The following is a 22,995-nucleotide window of genomic DNA, read 5'->3' as shown; positions in this document are numbered from 1 at the left end:
CTTCTCGACTGAACAAAGAAAGACATCAACATTTTGGATGACATGGTGGTGAGTAAATTATCTGGATTAATCCTTTAAGGATTTTGTACTGACACTCATTTGTGTCCCTGTCTGTGAAATCCAAACAAAAGTCTCTTAATCTAATGATGAGATTAGGCTACCCAGTCTCACGAAATTTCGTGATATAGTCACGTATATTTTTGATTATTTTTTCGTGATAGTGTCACGAATTTCCGAGTTTTTTGTGAACGTATCACGAATGTCATTGTTATGTATTGGTTACTCAACTGCTTTTTCCTACTTTCAAACCATTGTCGCTTCGGTTTAGGGTAAGATTTGGTGTTTGCGTTATGATGTCACTTTAATTATTGGTTTATAAAAAAATTTTTTTTTTTTATATTTTCTGATTTTTAAACCATTGTCGCCTGGTTAGAGTTGGGTTTGGGTAAGGATGTCGTTTTATGTAAATCTAACCCTAAACCGAAGCGACAATGGTAAGAAAATAGAACAAAGCAGTTGAGTAACCAATATGTGACAATGACAAGTAAACAGAAATTCGTGAGACTATCATGAAAAAAGAATCAAAAATTGACGTGACTATTACGTGACTGAGCTGGATTAGGAGCATCAAAGTTTGATTTCAATAAAATAATTTAAATCTTTAACATGATCTTACTCCATCAATATCAAGGTTATATTTTCACAGAATGTTCTTTAGGATGATTTTATGTAGAAAACATTAATAGGGCTGCAACGATTAATCGTGCAAATGCGCATTTTCTCAATGAATGAATTTTAACTATACTGTGTTACGGTGAAATCCCAGCACATCCCAAAGCCAGAGGGTGCTCTCGTGCAGAAACTCCCTTTGTGCCACAGAACAAGTAGCATTACAAACGCTATTACAGGAAATGTCTATAAGAATATTTATATCGCTGTTCTTCAAATTGTTTCAGGTATTTTCATGATAAAAAATAATATTTTGAATGTTTTTGTTGCTTTTTTAAATGCATGTTATAAACGACTCCGACTCATAGGGCGGTTTTCCGGACAGGGATTAGCTTAAACCATGACTAGACCTGAGTTTAATTGGGAAATATAACTATAGTTTAAACAAACATACCTTACTAAAAACATTACCTGTGCATTCTGAGGCAAAACAAAGGGCACTGATGTATTTTAAGATATGTTTTCAGTTTTGGATGGCCATAGGTCTGTTAAAAGCGCTATATAAATGCAGTCCATTTACCATTTACCATTTAAAATTATTTCATTTTATTTCTCAACACACTTTTATTTCACAAACGCCCACTTAAATCCCACTGTTTAAACATAATGGGCATTAATGACAACTATCATAGGGGTGATATTCATATTAAAACTTATTTGCAGTTTCTAGCTTAAAAAACTAAAAAGTTACACATTATCTTTTCAGATCCCAATTTATCACTGAAATCCTATTGAACCTCTATTCACCTTATTTTTCACGACAACAAGGGCGGCGCCATTTCGCTCATTTTGTCAACGTTCTTCCGGCCGCATAGACGATGAGCAGCTGAGGCAGTGACTGAAGGCGACGCGTTAAGCTTAAAAAGCTCACTCGAGCGCCTTTATGTTTCTTTCTTACTAATTTTAAGCCAACTGAGGAACACCTTTATCCAAAGTTATGGTTCGACTACGATGTTCCGGTAACTTTAAACCACGCCGGGTGTTGAAAAGGTGGCCAGTTTCAGGTAAGCTATCTTAGCTAACTTTGTGCTCGTTCGCCTAAAGTTGGATTTGTGAAGTCCGTTCACAAATACACTTAAGATCAGGAACGTTAGTTTATAAAATGCAACTATTTGAATGGTTTTAATTGTCCACCTATAGTTTTATATTTACGATAGTACAACGAGATATTATAGTACATTGCATTCTTACAGTAGCCCACGTGATTCCTACAAGTTACTAAGATTTCAGATGCTAGAATGTCAGTTCATTTCTCATTCAGATATTGATAATGACCTATTAAACAACGTATTATTTAACACTGAAGGTAGAGGTTGTGTGTATAATGTTACTGTCTCTTTTTAATGCATCTCTCTCTTACACACTGTTCTGTTTAAGTATGGGTGCCATTTGTATATTAATTCTCATGATGCAAGTTTATTTTAAATACTAACATAAAAATGTTTATGGTTATATTGTTTTCACAGATGCATTGATGTTTAGTGATGCAGTGGACAACTGTGAGGATGATACAATCAACATGTTCCTAAACTGTGATGCAGAAACACAATGGGAGGATCCATCCGTCTCTGACCACAACTTCACTTTAAAATCACAACTCAACCTGAAGCAACCTACATCTGATATGGGAAAACAATGGTGCAGTTTCCCTGACAGGGCTTATGCTGGTCCCAGGCTAAAATGCATATTTGAGCTACAATAATTTAAAAACACCTTTTACTGACATACCTCAACATATATGAGTGCCATTGTTTTGTCACAAGATGTGCACCAGTCTTGTTTTTTTGTAGAGTTTGATTGTAAAAACTAAAATGTCCTAATATAATTAAATCCTAGTCCCGTAAACCCTGTCCGAGAAACTGCTTCAATGTGTTGAGCTGGCACAAATGTACATATCTCTGCTGAGAAACAACCATCTTTGGTTCAGCTTTACAGAGGGTTGATATTGCATCCATTACACAGTCGCCAAGCACTTTACCAGTACATACACCAACAGCTTCCAGATAAACACTTGAGATCAGCTCCTGATGACTCCGATAAAGCTGTGTCTTAATTTATTGCAGGGTGGTCTTGCTTTACCTGTTGTAAAGTTACATTAAACCTTCATATGTGATCAGATGTCATGCAGTGATATTAAACATTTACAGTGTGATCAGATGTTGTGCATTTATATTAAACCTTTACAATGTGATCAGATGTTGTGCAATTATATTAAACCTTTACAATGTGATCAGATGTTGTGCATTTATATTAAACCTTTACAGTGTGATCAGATGTTGTGCATTTATATTAAACCTTTACAATTTGATCAGATGTTGTGCAATTATATTAAACCTTTACAATATGATCAGATGTTGTGCAGTTATATTAAACCTTTACAATGTGATCAGATGTTGCGCAGTTATATTAAACCTTTACTATGTGATCAGCTGTTACCTGTCATGCAGTTATATTAAACATTTACTATGTGATATGATGTTGTGCAATTATATTAAATCTTTACAATGTGATCAGATGTTGTGCATTTATATTAAACCTTTACAATGTGATCAGATGTTGTGCAGTTATATTAAACCTTTACTATGTGATCAGCTGTTACCTGTCATGCAGTTATATTAAACCTTTACTATGTGATCAGCTGTTACCTGTCATGCAGTTATATTAAACATTTACTATGTGATCAGATGTAACCTGCCATGCAGTTATATAAACCTTTACAGTGTGATCAGATATTATCTATAAGGAATTTCTTAAACCATATGTAAGCTTTGTAGATTCCACTTAAAAGGATTTAAGTCTCCTGATTTGAAGGAATAAGTGTTGGCAAGTTTGCAAATTAATTCTATCATGGTACCACATAAAAACGAAATAGTTATTGGACTGCAGGTGCACATTTGCTTTAAAAAAGACGAAATCACTGTGTAAATATTGGTAGGCATAAGCACTTTAATAATTTCCAATGCTGATCCATCAACTCCTGACAGGACGAGGTAATATGTCCCATAGGTTACTTGCCGCGGCCGCTTCATATCGTCTAACCACGAGACGATTTATAGGACGATATAAGACTATCCGAGCGTCTTATGAAGTTTTCTCCGTGCTCCTAATTTAAAACATTAACAGCAGTAGCGATATTTGTCATTTGGCTAAAGTTATAGTGAACTACAAACAATCTTCTAACCCCCAAACTAACCACCGAATGCACTGTGCCATATTAGCAGCGGAAGTCGGTTGACAAAATGCGGAAGAGCGAAGAATTAAAAAGGGGCGTGTCGGAATAAGGTGAATAGGACAACCAACCCCATACCCCATCACATTGTGTCAGAGTGTCTTTGATGGTTAATTACTTCCTGTTACAATACATTCTAAAAGTAAAAAGTATACACATTTAAAGCCAAGACCCCAAGTTTTCATTTCATGTAGGAATTACTGCTGAAATATTTTTTTTGAAGACGAGCAATTCATGCATGAGTAAAAATAATCGTTACAGCCCCTAAACATTAAACTAAAAAATATTACTTTAGCTAGGTCTGTTTATTGCTGTGTCTTTAAGTAATATACAAAATTTGCGTACACTGAAAAAACGAACTTTTTGGTGTAGTAATATTTATTAGATTAACTCTCATAATTTCTACATAATAATATTAACATTTATTGAGAACTAGATTTTCCTAAGTAAAATGATGATAAATACACAATTAATTCATGTAAAAAATGAACTGTGTGGGAATAGTAAGTCTTATTAGATATTTTCTTGTATTATTTAACTGTTTTATAATCACTGCACATAGTCCTAAAATAATTAAGTAAATTTTAATCAAAAACTTTAGCAGATTCAAGTAAAAAATCTTAGTTCATTTTACTTAAAAATATTAAATCCATTAAACTAAAAAATCTAAGTAAAATTTACTTTTTATTTATTTGCACATGTTGTAAGGAATACCCACAATTCTTTGCGCCTGAATATTTTTATTTTTTAAGCTTCATCACAGAATAAGAACTGATAAGAACTTTAACTTTAATTAACTTTTGTTAGCAAAATGTCATAAAGGTTTAAGCTCTTATATTATTGATGTTGTTTTGTTGTAAATAATAATTTTGTGAAGTCACCATTCAGGTGATCAGTGTTTCTTTACATGAACCCTGTTCAGAACATTGTATTGTAATTCTCTCCACAGTACTGATAATGCATGTCAGAGACACAGTTTGTGTGCGTTTCTGTTCCGAATCAAGTTTATTCAATGACTGACTCGTTGTCAGTCATGATTTTTGTGTTATGATGCCATTTATAACACTAAAAATAACTAGGTCCATAGGAATATGTTAAAGAAAATAACAAACAGAAAATACGATTTATTTAATATTATTAGGACAGCAATGCTTCAATTTTCAAAAAAAAAACTAATAGACTTTACCTAAACGATTAAAATAAATCTAACTTCTAAATAAAATAATTAAGTTACATTTAATTAATTATTTAACATATGTTTTATCATGCAATTTTAAGTAAATTTTATTTGATTTTAGTAGGTAAGTTTTACTTATAAAAAGCAGTAAATTTTACTTTAAAAAAGTTTGTGCAAATTGTTACGAGGATTTTTTAAAGTAAATTTTACAAGTTGTTTTTTTCAGTGTACTTGATCTGAGAAATGTGTTTAGCTGCGAGTCATTTTTGAGGCACAATTTCAAAAAAATCCCTTTTTTGGATAGTGGCGAAAGTTTTGATCTCTGAAAGTTACAATGTGATTTCAGAGAAATTCAAGTTTCTGAAAAGATGATGAAACATCTTATACTATTACAGTATGTGTGCAGTCATTACACAACTTGTTGGAATTCTTGATTTTGATTGGCCAGTTGCAACATTTGCAGGTTTGTTATTCCCAGTTATACCACAGGGATGTTAAATGCTTTAACCTAACCTGTCACATGTCTTAAAATAACCACCAGAGCAATGTCTGTGGCTTATGAAGAATGAACGTACTTGGGCAAGACCAGGATCTGCACGATGAAGATGCAGAAGAATATCAGACAGGCACAGGTGATGTAATATTTGAAGGCTGGCAGGGTTGTGGCTCTATACTGCAGGGAAAAGAACACACTGTTCTCATTCAACATCCAACACTCGTTTGCTTTAATTCAGTTGATTGATTCTTCCCTCTAATTCTGTAGGTCTGCGATTCAATTATTGATATGCTGATGTATAATTAATAAACTATGGATGGCTGTAACTCAAGTAAACAATGGCTCACCTCTTTCTCCAATGCTTTATTGTGGAAAAACAAAGATATTCTTTGGATGTCCTCGGATTTGAGCCACTGCCTGTTGGAATAAAAAAACAGATTAAAAATAAAGGCAAAAAACTGACCTAGAAAATTTACATACCGACTTATGTAAAAGATGCGAGTTGACCTACTTTTGAGAATTGATGCCATCGAAAGTTCGAATCATCCTCTCGTTCAGTTCTTCCTCGAAACGTTTCTTCTGAGATTTGGTTCTGAAAAGACATCGACTTATTAATGACTTCATCTCAAGCAGTATTAGAAACACATTATCAGAAACAAAAGTACAAAACTGTACCTGTTCTGTCATTGGGGTGGTACCCTCAGAGGTTTCTTTGTGTACATTTATGGTTATACAACACATTTAAATATACCCTAAGGCCTATTGTGTACCAGTTAAATGTTAAGGGGACCTTTAAAGGTACACAATAGGTCCTTAACTCATTCACCGCCATTGACGAGTTATCTCGTCATTTATGAGTTCATATTTAACAAATAAATATGCCTTTCTGGACGAATTTCAAAGTGAAAGTGTAATACCGCTTGTATCCACCAGATGGCGCCAAACCGAATTTATCAAAAACGGAAGTTAAAAAGATTTAATGATTTATTTTAACTGCCTTTATGTTTGATAGTCATTCTGAGTCTGATCTCTAACATAAATTCCTTTACAAAAACGCATTTTTTTAAGCTTTTTGCTCAAAATGTTGTATTTTTGAAGAGAAATATCCATATTTCAGTCGTTAAATTAAGTAGAAAAAGTAAATATATAATGAAACGTTTTTTCCCCATTTTGTTTGTTTGAAAGCAGAGGGTGTGTTCTTTAATTTGATATAATTTGTATGTTTATATATTTATAGAAAATAATTTTTCCTGCAAGGAATTTTGTGAAAATTTTGTTAAAATCACAAAAATGCAGGTGGGCAACTTTTCTCAAAAAGGCTGGCGGTGAATGAGTTAAAGGGATACTTCAGCGATTTAGCTTTGTATCAGTAGAAACCCGGCAGTATTTCTGAATGACCGTGTTTCCCTCCCTCATGTTCCCCTGCGAAGAGAGATATCTGTATTTTGGTTCTGGAAAAAAGTCCTCAGATGTCGCAAAATGAAGATTTTTGCGTCATCGGACGACTTTTTGGCCAGAGGCAAAGACTACAGACAGTAGAAGGAGCTATTTCTGTATGTTTTCAACCTGCCCATAGGGGTTGGACTGCCGAGTCCATTCGGAAAAGCATGAATCAAAACGAGAGTCAGCCATCTTGATTTTTCGCTAAGGCTCTCTTCGTAAATGATGGAAACTTACTGCTTGTCCTTTCCTGGTTTTGACTGTACATCCCGGTATCACACGTTAACTGGTGTCATTTCAGTTTTCGAGTAAACTTGCTAGTAGCTAGCCTAGTTGAATGTCCCTCCCTCCTGCTTGCCCTCTCAAACTGGTAGGCTTGGCCTCGTAGACCGGAAGCAGTGCATTCTGGGATTTAGTGTTTTTCATCCACATGAGCCAAAAACACATTTTCTGTCTTTTCTCAGCCTAGAAGGCACCAATTTCTAAAAAAAACGTCACATTTCTACTACATACTGTAGGTGACCCAATTTAATAATATATTTATATCTAAATTGGGTGAAGAATTCCTTTAAGGTACAGTCATGTACCCAAAAAGGTACAACATTGTATTATGCATTGTATAACTGTAAAGGTACAAAACAGAACCGCAGTGACAGAAAAAGTACAGATGAAGAGTATAAATCACCTCTCTGATCGTCTTTGAAAGTGATACTGGCCCATTGGGACATCCTGTTAATAAGAAATTAGCTGGTGAGTAGTTTTAGAGGTAAGGGTGACATCCTAGTGTTTAGATCTTAAACAAAGGCCTCATTGATTTATTTTACATTATACTAACTAACTGTGGTGAATTTTAATTTTATTTTTCTTTCGAGAAAGTCATAGGACACTCACAGCAGTGTTTATCTTGCCGTTCTCATTGGTCATGCTGTCTCGATGGTGAAGGTTGGCAAAAGGCTTGGCTGCACCCCAGGACTCCAGGTATCTGGTCATCCGGACCGAAGCTCTCATCTTGGTTCCATACAGGGTGTTTCTGGGTCTGTAGTGATTTCCTTCAGCCTAGAAGACAATTTGAAGAAAAATTTCCCAACTGAAGTTATGAACAACATTTTATATTTATTTATTACATTTTTATCCCATGCACACCCTCATAGTTTTGCAAACTGGAATTTGCTTTGTTTTTCTCATACATTTGGGTTGATCACCAAGTACGTTATAACTCCATGCTCCTTTAGGTAAGGATCCCGTTCCTGCCCATCTCCATCTTCAACTTTATACGCCCCGTTCAAGTGCTCGAGTGTAACTGAGCTGATGTGGACTCGTCTACTCGAAACAAATGAACAATTACTAATACAATTTCCACAAGATTCAGTTCACTCATTTCCTTTTAAAACAAGTTAGTTCATTGAACATTACTAAATACACCTTACCTTTTTAAGGTAGGTTTGATAAAGCACAATGGCTTACCCAGGTACACCACCAGCTTCCATGTGATTGGCTAAAGTCACATCGTGTGACCAGACATCATATTGCCATTTTTGAAGGCCAATCACACCGCAGAGAACATTTCCAGAGTGAACACCCACCCGCATGTTAATGTCCACATTAGTGGCGTCCCGTACTTTCCTATATAGAAAAGAGAGTAGTGCAAAATAAGGAATGACGTACTAGAGCAATAAGCCCCAAGAAGCAGTGGGTTACCAGTGCATTTTATAACAGCTAAGGGGCGTTGTTAGGCACGACGTGAAGCTGTTATAAAATGCACTGTAACACCACTGCCTCGCGGGGCCTATTGCTTTTATAAAACGATTACTTCATATGCATAACGTTAGCAGGATTTCATAAAATAAAACATAAATAAGTTGTAATTATATTAGTACAAATATTACTCTTCCGCCAAACAAAGTAGTTCCTCAGAATCAAGTGTGACTGAAACAGAGCGCTGTTCCCAACCAACACAGATGCAGCAAAGACACAATGAAAATATGATTTAAGACTGTGGTGTTTATTTTATAAATAAACATTTATCTAATTTATAAATTTATATCGTGCAACTGTTGAAGTGATGATCAAATATGCTTGGAAGCAATGTTGTAATAATACTTCTTTACTGTACTTAAGTAGAAATTTCACGTATCTGTACTTTACTTCGCTATTTAAATTTATGTCAACTTTCACTTTTACTCCACTACATTTTCTAGATAAAATGTATACTTTTACTCCGATATATTTCCACTAAGCATATTCGTTACTCGTTACTACAAAATAAAATCAGAAGAAATGTGTGCGACCTCAATAAGGGAGGTTCCCTTTCAGTCGGTCACTACGACGTCACGTCGTGACCGACGAATTGGGAACCGCTTCGCGGGTGACCTATCTACTTCGAGAACTATCAAAAACGCCAATGAACTTGGCATGCAGGTATTTGCATAATGCCGGCGCCGCCCCGCCAGGTGCGTATATAAGGCGCAGGTGCATGATACCAAATCGGCTTTATTGCTTCGAAGCCGGCAGACATCTGCTCTCGAGAAGCTGTTACTGATCTTCGTAGATCCTGTGCTGTGTGGGAAAAAAATATCTCAGCTTGCTGAAGTTGGTTGGGCAAAGACACCTCAGTGGAGGCTCGCAGTGTTTTTTCCACCCTTTCTCTCTCTCTCTGTCTCTTTAATTTAGGACTTGAGTTCGAGTGAGTGCGTTTGCCTCTCCCTGTGTGTTTCACCAGCTCGCACAAAAGAGTGATTTCCCTAAAAGAGCAGCACGTTTGAGCTTTGTGTCTTTTTAAAGACAGCCACTCATTCGTGTCACGGTCGGGGTCGTCTTTTTAAAGATGGATTTCCGTCCGTGCTCCGTTCCTGGATGCGGTGTGTTCATCGCCCCCTAGGATGGCCACAAGCGTTGTCTCTCGTGTCTGGGGCTCCAGCACGCAGAGGCAGCGTTGCGTGATAGTTCATGCCCCGTCTGCGAGGGCATGACTATAGCGGATTTGCGGAGACGGGTGTCGTTCCTCCGGCAACGGCCCCCGCCTTCCCAGTCTGGTGCTGCTAAGGGCGCAGCTACCAGATTGGCGAAGGATGACCTCCGTATAACGGTGCTGGGTCGGTCTGCTGGTTCGTCCAGTAGCTCCCAGCGCCCTGATCCGTTGCCAGCGGAGGTCCCGATGGAGACGAGCGGCCCGTGTTCTACGGTGTCCTCGCGCTCTGTCGAGCCTCCACCTGACGCGATATCCACCGTAACGTCGGAGGGGGGGTTGTCAGCCTCGGACGTCGATCCGGATCCGCTCCCGCCTTCGGGCCAGGTTGCGGCTTCTGCGTTCGACCCTGAGATGGCAGCCATGCTCGCTCGGGCGGCGGAGGCGGTCGGCTTGGAGTGGACTAAACCTCCCCCACCTGAACCGTCCCGCCTCGATGATTGGTTCTTCGGGGGTGCCAGGGCTTCTCAGTCCTCGCCCCCGGTGCCTTTCTTCCCCGAGGTGCATGAAGAGCTGACGCGGTCGTGGAAAACCCCGTTTTCCGCCCGGAACCGGCCGTATCAGCCTTCACCTCTCACCTCTCTCGAGGGTGGAGATGCCAAGGGGTACACTGGTATCCCGTCAGTGGAGCGCCCGGTCGCGATGCAGTTGTGTCCGGCCGGTGTCGCTTCCTCCTGGCGGGACCAGCCTACTCTCCCCTCACGGGCCTGTAAGCAGTCTTCGGCGCTGTCCGGTGCTGCTTACAAGGCTTGTGGGGAGGCAGCCTCTGCCCTGCATGCCATGGCATTGCTGCAGGTTCATCAGGCTAAGGCTCTGAGGGATCTGCACGCGGGAGGTCACGACTCGGCGGAGTTCTCTGAACTACGTGCGGCTACAGATCTGGCGCTTCGTGCGACCAAGGTCACCGCACGCGCCGTCGGGCGTGCGATGTCTACCCTGGTAGTCCAGGAACGCCATCTCTGGCTGTGTCTGGCGGACATGAAGGACGCTGATAAAACCCGGCTCCTGAATGCTCCGGTTTCCCAGACCGGCCTGTTCGGCGAGACGGTCGAGGAGTTTGCCCAGCAATTCTCCGCGGCCAAGAAGCAGACTGAGGCCATCGCTCAGATCATGCCACGTCGGAAGCGTCCTGCGCCTGCCCCATCCACGTCGGCGCCTCAGCCTGCTCCTCGCCGAGGGCGTCCTGCGGCGGCCGCCTCCGTTCCTCCCCGGGGCTCTTCTAAGAAGCGAGGAACCGGTCGTCAGCAGCCCGCCCCGCCCGCTCAGCCCGCTGCAAAGGGTGGTAAAAGAAGATCAAAGCGGCCCTGAGACGGGCGACCTAGAGATGGAGGGGATCGCTCTTCGGGAGATGGTGAAGGCACCACTCCCCCCACCGGAGGAGGGCCGGTTGGGGAATCTTTTGTTTCATTTTTCTGTTCCGCCGACTTTTCAGTCGGCACCCACAAATCCACAAAAAGAGCGAATTCCACTTCCATCTCTAGGTCTTCAGATGAGCTCCGGAGATACGAGAGGGCTCATAACCCCCCCTCGTTCTCCGACTCATCAGAGGAGAACGAGAGCGACGCACGGGCTCATAACCCCACCGCGCTCTCAGCCGGTAGGAGACAGCTACGGGCTCATAACCCATCGTCTCCCTCCTCCTTCGCCAGAGGGTGCATCGAGTGGTGTGAGGTGTCTTCAGCAGAGCCTCCCTTACTCAACCACCCAGCAACGGACTCAGGTGAGTGTTATCACACACAACACTGCTGTCGGTGCGGCCGTTACGCACACACCGGCGATCACCTCCGTTGCGCCCGCCGCGGGTACACCGATCGTGCCTTTAGTCCCTCTCGCACGGTATCTGGGGGCGTGGGAACAGCTTCCCAGCCCGTCGCGTTGGCTTTTACGCACGATTCGTCTCGGCTATGCGATCCAATTTGCCCGGCGTCCCCCCAAATTCTCCGGCGTTCGTTTCACTACGGTGAGAGCTGCCGATGCGCACGTCCTCCGTGCGGAGATCGCTGTCTTATTGGCGAAAGACGCGATTCAGCCGGTCCCTCCAGCCGAGATGAGGTCGGGGTTTTACAGCCCTTACTTTATTGTACCCAAGAAAAGCGGCGGCTTGCGACCGATCCTGGACCTGCGTTCGCTGAACCGTGCACTTCACAGAATGCCGTTCAAAATGCTGACGCCCAAACGCATATTTCCATGCATTCGTCCAAACGATTGGTTCGCATCTATCGACCTGAAGGACGCGTACTTTCACGTATCGATTCTCCCCCGACACAGGCCGTTTCTCCGCTTTGCGTTCGAGGGGCGAGCATACCAGTACAAAGTCCTCCCATTCGGGCTCTCTCTGTCGCCCCGTGTATTCACCAAAGTAGTGGAGGGGGCTTTAAAACCCCTGAGAGAGAGAGGTGTGCGCATTCTCGCGTATCTGGACGATTGGCTAATAATAGCTCAAACACGTCAGACGCTGTGCGATCACAGAGATTTAACTTTAAAACACCTCGCTCGTTTGGGTCTTCGGGTCAACTGGGAAAAGAGCAAGCTTTGCCCCGTGCAGAGAATCTCTTTTCTCGGTATGGAACTGGACTCGATCGATTTGACAGCTCGTCTAACAGAAGCGCGTGTACAGTCGATTCTGACTTGCCTGAATACATTCAAGAGCAAGAGCGCGGTCCCGCTGAAACAATTTCAGAAGCTTTTGGGGCATATGGCAGCAGCCGCAGCTGTAACTCCGCTCGGACTGCTTCATATGCGACCGCTTCAGCGTTGGCTTCACGATCGAGTCCCGAGGAGAGCGTGGTTGCGCGGCATTCACCGTGTTATCATTACACCTGCGTGTCGTCGCACTTTCACTCCGTGGTCAGACCGTGCGTTTCTCCGAGCCGGTGTGCCTCTGAGACAGGTCTCCAGGCACGCGATAGTATGCACAGATGCGTCAGACACGGGGTGGGGGGCCACGTACGATGGGCTTGCGGCTTCGGGGGTCTGGACGACACCCCAGCTGCATTGGCACATAAACTGCCGGGAAATGTGGGCTGTATATCTTGCGCTCGTCCGTTTCAGCAACGAGTTACGGGGCAAAGATGTATTAGTTCGAACAGACAACACTGCGACCGTGGCGTACATCAATCGTCAAGGCGGTTTACGCTCGCGTCACCTGTCGCATCTCGCCCGTCACCTCCTCACATGGAGTCAGAAGAATTTGAGGTCTCTTCGTGCCATTTACATCCCGGGCACGCTCAATGTAGAGGCGGATGCGCTCTCTCGGGCTGCGCGTCCCGGCGAATGGCGACTCCACCCCATTGCGGTTCAGCAAATTTGGAGACGTTTCGGCAAAGCGCAGATAGATCTGTTTGCTTCCCCAGAGACGACCCATTGTCGCCTGTTCTATTCACTAGCCGACGACTCGCTCGGCGTGGATGCATTGGCACACAGCTGGCCGCGAAACATGCGCAAATACGCGTTCCCTCCGGTGAGCCTCATTGCGCAAACCTTATGCAAAATCCGGGAGGACGAGGAGAGCGTGCTGTTGGTGGCACCGTATTGGACAACCAGGAGTTGGTTTCCAGAACTCTCTCTCCTCGCGACAGCCCCTCCGTGGAAGATTCCCCTGAGGAAGGACCTTCTTTCTCAACAAGAGGGCACATTATGGCACCCGCGCCCCGACCTGTGGAACCTCCATGTGTGGTCTCTGGACGGGGCACGGAGGATATGAGTGATTTACCGCAAGAGGTATCTAACACTATTGCTGCTGCGCGAGCGCCGTCTACGAGACAGGCTTACGCGCTTAAATGGAACCTGTTTGTCGACTGGTGTTCTTCCCGAAGTGAAGACCCCCGAGAATGCCCGATTAGTGTTGTGCTTTTATATCTCCAGCGTCGTTTGGAGAATAGGCTGTCACCATCCACTATTAAAGTCGATATCGCTGCGATATCAGCTCACCATTCACCCGTAAACGGTAGAACAGTGGGTCAGCACGACCTAGTCATTAGATTTCTCAGAGGCGCTCGAAGACTGAATCCTTCGCGTCCCCCCTCTATTCCTCCTTGGGACCTGTCCTTGGTGCTGAAATCACTCCAGGAAGCCCCATTCGAGCCTCTGCATAGTGTGAGTGTTAAATTTCTTACAATGAAAACTTTAACTCTCCTTGCTTTGGCTTCTGTTAAGAGGATAGGGGATATTCATGCATTTTCGGTCGATGAATCGTGCCTTCAGTTCGGGCCGGCTGCATCCAGCGTAACACTGAGACCCCGGCCCGGCTTTGTGCCCAAAGTTCCCACCACTCCTTTTAGAGATCAAGTGGTGAATCTCCAAGCACTGCCTTTGGAGGAGGCAGAACCAGCCATGGCTTTGTTATGTCCTGTTCGTGCACTACGTGTGTATATAGACAGGACGCAAAGTTTTAGGACCTCAGACCAGCTCTTTGTTTGTTACGGTGGTCAGCAGAAAGGAAAAGCTGTCACCAAGCAGAGGATGTCCCATTGGATTGTGGATACTATAGCCCTTGCATATCAAAAGCAGAATGTGCCTTGTCCATTTAATTTACGTGCCCACTCTACACGCAGTGTGGCATCATCTTGGGCACTGGCTCGCGGTTCCTCGCTAACAGACATTTGTAGAGCTGCAGGCTGGGCGACACCTAATACGTTCACAAGGTTCTATAGTGTTCGTGTCGAACCGGTTTCCACTCGGGTTCTTTCTACTAACTAGTTAAGAATGCCGAGGGTCGGCTCGTGTGTCGGCTTGGAGCCTCTATTTTGGTGCTGCACATTTGCACCATTATGGAAGGCCATCGGGGCAAAAACGTCTAAAAAACTGTTTTTGCCTCTCCTCCACCGCCCTGATAGCTGGTGTTGCGGAGCATCCGCTGTCAACCTATCACTGATGTATTCTCTGTAAACCTGTGTAGGCTAGGCGTCCACATTTGTCCCCTACGTGGGGTTCATTTGTGTGTATAGTCCGTGGGGTTCTAATCCTCCACGTTTTTCCTTAGCAGAGCCTGCTCTGCACCTCTCAACATACCATGTATTGTTCAGAGACTTTATTTGAGCAACCTGTCGGTTGTTTCATTATTTTTATGTCATCCATTTAACCTTCTTAGGGGATGGCTTCCGCAGTGTTCTAGCTCCGCTCAGTTTAGACGCTTCTCCCAGTTCGCTGCTTCACTATCGTGGGTTAAGGAACAGGTAGTGACCGGCCTTCTGCATTCGCCTTAGGTTCCGCCCCTTTATGTGGAGGGCGGAGGGCTTTTGCAGGCACTGGAAGGGTTCAGCTGCAGTGGCGTTTTGGTAGGGATTCCCAATTCGTCGGTCACGACGTGACGTCGTAGTGACCGACTGAAAGGGAACGTCTCGGTTACGTATGTAACCCTCGTTCCCTGAAGGAAGGGAACGGAGACGTCACGTCCCGTCGCCACAGTTTGCTGTTCCATTGCTGTTCAGGCCGGGCACTGTTGCTCGGCTTCTCAGCAATAATATAGCTGATTTGGTATTATGCACCTGCGCCTTATATACGCACCTGGCGGGGCGGCGCCGGCATTATGCAAATACCTGCATGCCAAGTTCATTGGCGTTTTTGATAGTTCTCGAAGTAGATAGGTCACCCGCGAAGCGGTTCCCAATTCGTCGGTCACGACGTGACGTCTCCGTTCCCTTCCTTCAGGGAACGAGGGTTACATACGTAACCGAGACGTTTTGGCGAATCAGTGCTTCTAGATTGCATTACGCTCCGCACACTCTATTTCACGCACACTCTATTTTAGCGTAGTGTTGCCAAAGGATGAGGAAGCAAAACTGTAACTGCAATGAAAGCACCTACTGGAGGACCTCCCGTTATCGTAATCGACCACCCCGACGATGAACAGGGTGAGAAAGCTAACGTTATACACCCGTGGCCGTATTTGTAAGAAATGTTTTTGTACATTGGAATTAAAGATTCCCGATTACCGAATAAAGTGCCTCTTATGCCTACCGAAAAACACTTACATTTTGTCATTTAAAAACTCCCCGTCCAACCTGAAAAATCACATCAAGGTACGTTAAAATAATAGTTATTAAGTAAAGCCACAATGTCAATGTGATTCAACATTAGTTATCACAAGCTGTATCAGATAATGATCTGTCTAATGTGATGGCCAGGCGCACATGTTTAATAAACGTCAACGTTAACGTTACACCGCTGATTTTCCATGGATTTATTTAATTCACAGAGAACTCTCAACTGAAACACGCTTAACTGTTTATGGTAACATTATAGCATAACTGCCGGCCGAATATTCCCTCCGGTAGGCTAATGTTAGATTGAGAAATATTTTTTAAAAACTGCTATGTTAATCAGTGGCAGGTTAGAAAGAAAGTGTTAAGGATTGTATTCACGTCTTCAAAAACATCATACGTTTTGTCAAACTGGAGATTTCCTTTTATGTTAATTAACTCAAAACTCAGTGGTTATAGGATAATGTTGTGCTAATGTTATACATTGTGAATGTACACTTGCATTGTTGATCAAAGTCACTGTGCTTTCATTGCCACACAACAAGTTGGCATTTTTTTCTTAGTAGAGCAGCTAACTTAAAAGGATACTCCACTTTTTTCAAAAATATGCTCATGTTTTGAAAGAAATAAGTTATTATTTATTTTTCATTTTTACCTGAAGTTCATACAAAAGTGAAATTTCTGCTTTTTTATTTGATGTCAGCTCTAGAAATATGCTGTTTGCTCTTTGAACTTCAGAGAATTGTGCCTGAAAAGTCCTGGAAAAAATAGACTTTTATTTGATGATTGAGATTAAGAAGATAATGGGAACCATGAATATGCTTTACTATAAGAAAGCCACAATAAAGTTCACAATCAAAGTTCTAACCGCTTGCTTTAAAAAAAAACTTTTTACTTTTACTTCAAATACTAAAGTACATTAAATATCAGAAAATTACTTTTGATACTTAAGTACAGTATATATCAGATACTTTAAGACTTTTACTTGAGTAATATTTTAAAAGACAACTTTCACTTCTACCAAAGTCTTTTTCTAGTACAATACTTGTACTTGTACTCAAATATTGCGTTCTAGTACTTTATACAACACTGCTTGGAAGCATGCTTAACTCTTTCCCCGTCAGTGTTTTTTAAGTTGCCACCCAGTTTAGTTTAATGCCTTCCAGAAAAAGTATCCTCTTTAAATAAACATAAAATATCAATTGAAAGAACAGACCATCCGCTTTCAAACAACAACAAAAAAACCCATTTCATCATACCTTCATTTGTTCTCTTATCACCACTCAAATTTTCAGCTAAAAGCGGAGATAATTCAATTTTTGTGAATAACTTTTGTAAGAGATCAGATTCAGAGCCATTAAAATGTACACGCTGTGTTTTTAGTGTTGAGTGAATGTGTCAGTGTTTAAGTTGGGTAATATCGCCACCCAGTGTATAGCGGAAATATGAATTCGAGGTAACTCCTCAGGGAACGTTTTCTCTTTATTGATTAGATGACTCAACAATATTTATTGACATTTATCTGGATATCACCATTAATTGTGCAATTGTACACAAATTAAGAATATGATTAAAGACTGTGGTGTTTATTTTCATAAATCAGTATGTAGCAACATTGGCGCAGTGATACTTATGTAATGCGGTCTGAACCGTGGGTTTACCTGGGTATTTTATCACGGCTGAGAACGCGTTTCAACCAATCGATGAAGAACCAGAACTGCCCTTTTTATAATGAAGAATAAAGCCTAAGAGGGTGATCAGGACCCTTGTATCTTATATCACCAACAACCGGCTAGATTATCTCGCCTGTGGCTCCGCTACCCAGTCCCACAAGGTTTCGTGATATAGTCACATACATTTTTTATTCTTTTTTTGTGATATTATCACGAAAATCCGTGTTTTTTTGTGATCGTATAACGAATTCCTGTTTTCGTGTGATTATCAAGTATTGGTTACTCAACTACTTTTTCCCATTTTCAAATCATTGTCGCTTCGGTTTGGGGATAGATTTGGTGCTTGCATTAGAATGTCCCCTTATGTATTGGTTTATACAATTTTTTTATACGTCGCCTGGCGTTAGGGTTAGAGTTGGGTTTGGTTAGGGATGTCATTTTATGTAAATCTAACCCTAAACCGAAGCGACAATGGTAAGAAAATAGGACAAAACAGTTGAGTAACCAATACGTAATAATCGCACGAAAACAGGAATTCGTTATACGATCATGAAAAAACACGGAAATTCGTGATAATATCACGAAAAAAGAATCAAAAAGTTACGTAACTATATAACAAAATTTCGTGGGACTGGGTTGGGGTGGGCTCCTCACCACATTAAGTAAATTAGTTAACATGAAATTTTGATGTTATATATTTTATAAGATCATTGTAGAAAATGTACACCTCCCATGAGAAAATGTGAAAAATTTGTAAAGCAGCTTTACCTATCGAAATGACAAATTTGGACGAATAATTTTGGCTGTAGCCTTTAAAAACTTTGAATGCTGTTTGAATGTTCCAAAATTTTCTCCAGATTATGCAAGGTGTATGCCAAATTTTGATTGCAACTGTTTGTATTTATGGACACAGTTGACAATGGCATAGTAGCTGGCTTTGTGTACCTCGTGTTACCACAACGTGTTTCTTTCTTTTGATAAAAAATTTGCAGCATGTTTTTCACCACCACAATTTAGCAGCATCTACTTATTTAAAGACAATGATTAAGATAAGATAAAAGACAGCTTTCTGGTCTAGACTGAACAGCAGTCATTTCCTATAGTCTGATCTCTGAGACCTCAGACTCATTATCAGACCGGCTGGGTATCATGTCCCTCACAGAGATCAGTCAGATCCTCAGCATGTACACTGAAATAAAAGCTCTGCTTCTCAAATCACTCTGCAAAACTTAATCATCTAAATGTGCGCTGCCATTGCACTTCCATGGTAGATACCATTATCAGTAATCATTTAAACAGCCGATCCATACGATTATAATAATAACAAAACAAATAAGTGAACGCTCATGGTACACGCAGTGCATACAGCATTACTGTATAGCTGCACTCGTCGCTGATGACATGGGCTAACAGCGCTGAGACAAATGTGTGAACACAATACCAGTTTACAACTGATCAGTAATTATGAAAATAGGACAGATGTTTCAAGCTAATCTGTGAGTAAAATCTGCAAGCTGTGAAGGTGAATGAACGAGCCCTATGGAAGTACAGAGGTTAATGATGAGTGTGTGCACAACTCACTTAATGGCTTCACACATGTCTAAGCCCATCTTCACACAGTTTTTGGCATGGTTTGGCAAGGACTCTGGTAGGCCAGATACACAGTAATAACAGTCCCCGAGTATTTTAATCCTCATACATTCATTTTCCTGAAACACATAGAAATTATTTTAATTGAGCAGCCGCCTTAACCCAACCCTTTATGCCTAATGTTGTTCCAAACAAAACCTTTATGACTTTCTTTTTATCAATGGATCACAAAAAAGAGATGTTTTGAAGAATGCGACTTTTTTATTCCCCATGCAATGAAAGTAAATGGTGACCAAGGTTGTCAGACATTAAAGTCGCCATAAAAAAGGAAGTAGCGAATGCCTTATTTTCCTTGTGGTGACGTACAGTACTGTGCAAAAGTCTACTGTAAGTTCACACCAGCCGCGCTACAGGCGACCAATACGCACCATTCGCGCACTAAACACATTTTGAGTTTACCCGCTTCGTTCACGTGTGAAATTCTAGTCATTTGAGACATTCATGTGAAAATTTGTGTCATGGGAGGGGCTTCTGCAACTCTGCTCGCTCCTTAACGTGACATGAATATCTGCCAAAGTTCAGATTTTTCAACTTGCGCGTTTCCCAAAGCAACGCTCAATTCAGAAAATACAGGAAATATGTACACAAAATTAAAAACAAAAAAATTTTCAGAACTAAATGTCTTCTTTAGGCATCGGTCAGTATTTAGTGTGACCTCTCTTGGCACTAAACACATCTTGAGCTTTTTTGAGGAAACTGAAGTCCTAAAGTCATTCGATTAGAATTAGAAATTAGGATTTAAATTTATTTAGGTTTAAAGGAATAGTCTACTCATTTTCAATACTAAAACATGTTACCACTCCAACCAAGAATTGTTGATACATCCCTCTGTCGTCTGTGTGCGTGCGCGTGGGCGCTGGAGCGCGCTGCGATGCTTCAGTGGCATTTAGCTTGGCCCCATTCGTTCAATGGTACCATTTAGAGATAAAGTTAAAAGTGACCAAACACATCAACGTTTTTCCTATTTAAGACGAGTAGTTATACGAGCAAGTTTGGTGGTACAAAAAAAAAACTTAGCGCCTTTCTAAGCGGATTTAAAAGAGGAACTATATTTTATGGCGTAATAGCACTTTTGGGAGTACTTCGACTCGACGCAGTAACACCCTCCCTCTCCCATTATGAGAGTGAGAAGGGGAGCGGACTTTTTAGGCGAGTCGACATACTCCCAAAAGTTACGCCATAAAATATAGTTCCTCTTTTAAATCCGCTTAGAAAAGCGCTACGTTTTATTTTGTACCACCAAACTTGCTCGTATAACTACTTGTCTTAAATAGGAAAAACGTTGATGTGTTTGGTCACTTCTAACTTTATCTCTAAATGGTACCATTGAATGAATGGGGCTAAGCTAAATGCTATCGAAGCGTCGCAGCGCGCTCCAGTGCTTACGTGCACGCACACAGATGATAGAGGGATGTATCAACAATTCTTTGTCATGGTCCTGTCAGACATCCGTGCTAGATGTAGGTCTGAGTGCATCTGACAGGACCGTGGCAGTATCATGTTCTGTGTGGGGACATGTGGGATCACATTCTGTGTGTGGCTGCCACATGTTCCCGGTGTCTTGTTGCTGTCGTGATCTTGCCAGACCTTAGTGTAGATCAGGTCTATGTTCTGTGGGCAAGGTCAGGGCAGCAGTGTGTGTACGTGGGAACACGTGTGTTCACATCATATCTGTGTGACACGTGTTCCCAGTGTTTTGTGGCTGTCATGGTCTTGCCTGACCTTGGTTATTATCCAGAGGGCAGGACCAGGGCAGCATTGTTTTATGTGGGAATACGTGTGTATTCACATCATATCTGTGTAACACGTATTCCCAGTGTCTTGTCACTTTTACCCTACTCCCTTATGTAATCATGTCTTTAGTGATTAATTATGTTCACCTGTTCCCCATTGATGTGGTGTCTTTATAATGCCCTTGTGTTCTCTGTGTGGTGTGCGTGCGTTGTTTGATGTCTGTTGATACAGTGTTCTTGTCTCCAGTGTTCATCCGAGTGTTTCTCGTATTCTGTTTATTTTGTGTTCCTACACAGTGTTTATGTTTACTTCTGTTTTTACCCCCTCGTGGGTGTTTTCAGTTTCAGTTTAATAAATAGTTTATTTTTGTACATCTTGCGTTTGGGTTCGTCATCTGTTATTTTTCACAATCCGGTTTACACGTACCGTGACATAACGCACGCACCCAACAGAACCCAGCGAGATGTTTGCTGGCAGCCGCCTGGCGATACGGGGAAGGAGATCCCGCCCCGCATACGAGTCGGGGTACGAGTGTTATGACCCACTCGTATGCGGGCCCGAAGGTAATGCCAGGCGGCGACCGACCGGATCGGTTGGATCCCGCCAGACTCAGTCCAACGAGAGGATCATAATGACCGGGTCCATCAGGATGGGGATGTCGAATCCCGTCCTCCCGGTGCTAGAGACTACTCCCGGGGCCAGTCTTGGACCTGCTCTCCCTGCGTCGAGGGGGAGGAGGAGAAGGACGAAGAGGGCCTCGGAACCGGCGCAGCCGGAGACCCGTCATCCGCCGGTGCAGCCGGAGACCCGTCATTCGCCGGTGCAGCCGGAGACCCGTCATCCGCCGGTGCAGCCGGAGACCCGTCATCCGCCGGTGCAGCCGGAGACCCGTCATCCGCCGGTGCAGCCGGAGACCCGTCATCCGCCGGTGCAGCCGGAGACACGTCATCCGCCGGTGCAGCCGGAGACACGTCATCCGCCGGTGCAGCCGGAGACACGTCATCCGCCGGTGCAGCCGGAGACACGTCATCCGCAGGTGCAGCCGGAGACACGTCATCCGCCGGTGCAGCCGGAGACACGTCATCCGCCGGTGCAGCCGGAGACACGTCATCCGCCGGTGCAGCCGGAGACACGTCATCCGCCGGTGCAGCCGGAGACACGTCATCCGCCGGTGCAGCCGGAGACACGTCATCCGCCGGCGCAGCCGGGGACACGTCACGTGCCGGCGCAGCCGGAGACTCGTCACCCGCCGGCGCAGCCGGGGACACGTCACCCGCAGCCGGAGACACGTCACTCGCCGGCGCAGTCGGAGACACGTCACCCGCCGGCGCAGCCGGGGACACGTCACCAGGCGGCTTTTCAGCCGCGGGACGTTAAGTTTCATAACTTTGGACATTTTGTTTCCCCTGTTTTTGCCCCACCACCCCTTCATCATATTTTGTTTTTGTTAAATCACCCCAATCCTTTTGTCACCTATGTTTGTTTACCTCTGTTGTTCGTTGTAATGTTGTCGTGGTTGTCTTCTGTTGTGCAGTCTTTCGTTCCTCGTGTTTAATGTTTTTGTTTGTTTTTGTTTGTGACGTCTTGTATCCGTCTTTTAAGTGGGGGGTACTGTCATGGTCCTGAGGTCTGAGTGCATCTGACAGGACCGTGGCAGTATCATGTTCTGTGTGGGGACATGTGGGATCACATTCTGTGTGTGGCTGCCACATGTTCCCGGTGTCTTGTTGCTGTCGTGATCTTGCCAGACCTTAGTGTAGATCAGGTCTATGTTCTGTGGGCAAGGTCAGGGCAGCAGTGTGTGTACGTGGGAACACGTGTGTTCACATCATATCTGTGTGACACGTGTTCCCAGTGTTTTGTGGCTGTCATGGTCTTGCCTGACCTTGGTTATTATCCAGAGGGCAGGACCAGGGCAGCA

At 43.0% G+C, this 22,995-nt stretch overlaps 1 protein-coding gene and 1 long non-coding RNA gene across 3 annotated transcripts in view; one reads left to right on the top strand and one right to left on the bottom strand.

The window, feature by feature from the left end:
- The window catches only part of adcy2a (adenylate cyclase 2a), a 165,292-nt gene that overhangs the window by 21,343 nt on the left and 120,954 nt on the right, over nt 1-22,995 (bottom strand). For both annotated transcript variants that reach the window (XM_073871868.1, XM_073871869.1), the window contains exons 7-14: nt 19,272-19,399; nt 8,536-8,694; nt 8,259-8,391; nt 7,963-8,127; nt 7,757-7,800; nt 6,143-6,223; nt 5,979-6,048; nt 5,711-5,808 (exon numbers count right to left, since the gene is read on the bottom strand). In XM_073871868.1, coding sequence (XP_073727969.1) covers nt 5,711-5,808; nt 5,979-6,048; nt 6,143-6,223; nt 7,757-7,800; nt 7,963-8,127; nt 8,259-8,391; nt 8,536-8,694; nt 19,272-19,399 — 878 coding nt within the window. The remainder of the gene's footprint in view (nt 1-5,710; nt 5,809-5,978; nt 6,049-6,142; nt 6,224-7,756; nt 7,801-7,962; nt 8,128-8,258; nt 8,392-8,535; nt 8,695-19,271; nt 19,400-22,995) is intronic.
- Nucleotides 1,465-2,518, top strand: LOC141367213 (uncharacterized). The gene is made up of 2 exons (XR_012371449.1): nt 1,465-1,733; nt 2,196-2,518. It is a non-coding gene; the product is annotated as an uncharacterized lncRNA (long non-coding RNA).

Source organism: Misgurnus anguillicaudatus, chromosome 10 (assembly GCF_027580225.2).
Source record: "Misgurnus anguillicaudatus chromosome 10, ASM2758022v2, whole genome shotgun sequence".
Classification (NCBI taxonomy): Eukaryota; Metazoa; Chordata; class Actinopteri; order Cypriniformes; family Cobitidae; genus Misgurnus; species Misgurnus anguillicaudatus.
Note: the sequence above shows the minus strand (reverse complement) of the source record. Positions and strands in the feature narration are given on the sequence as shown.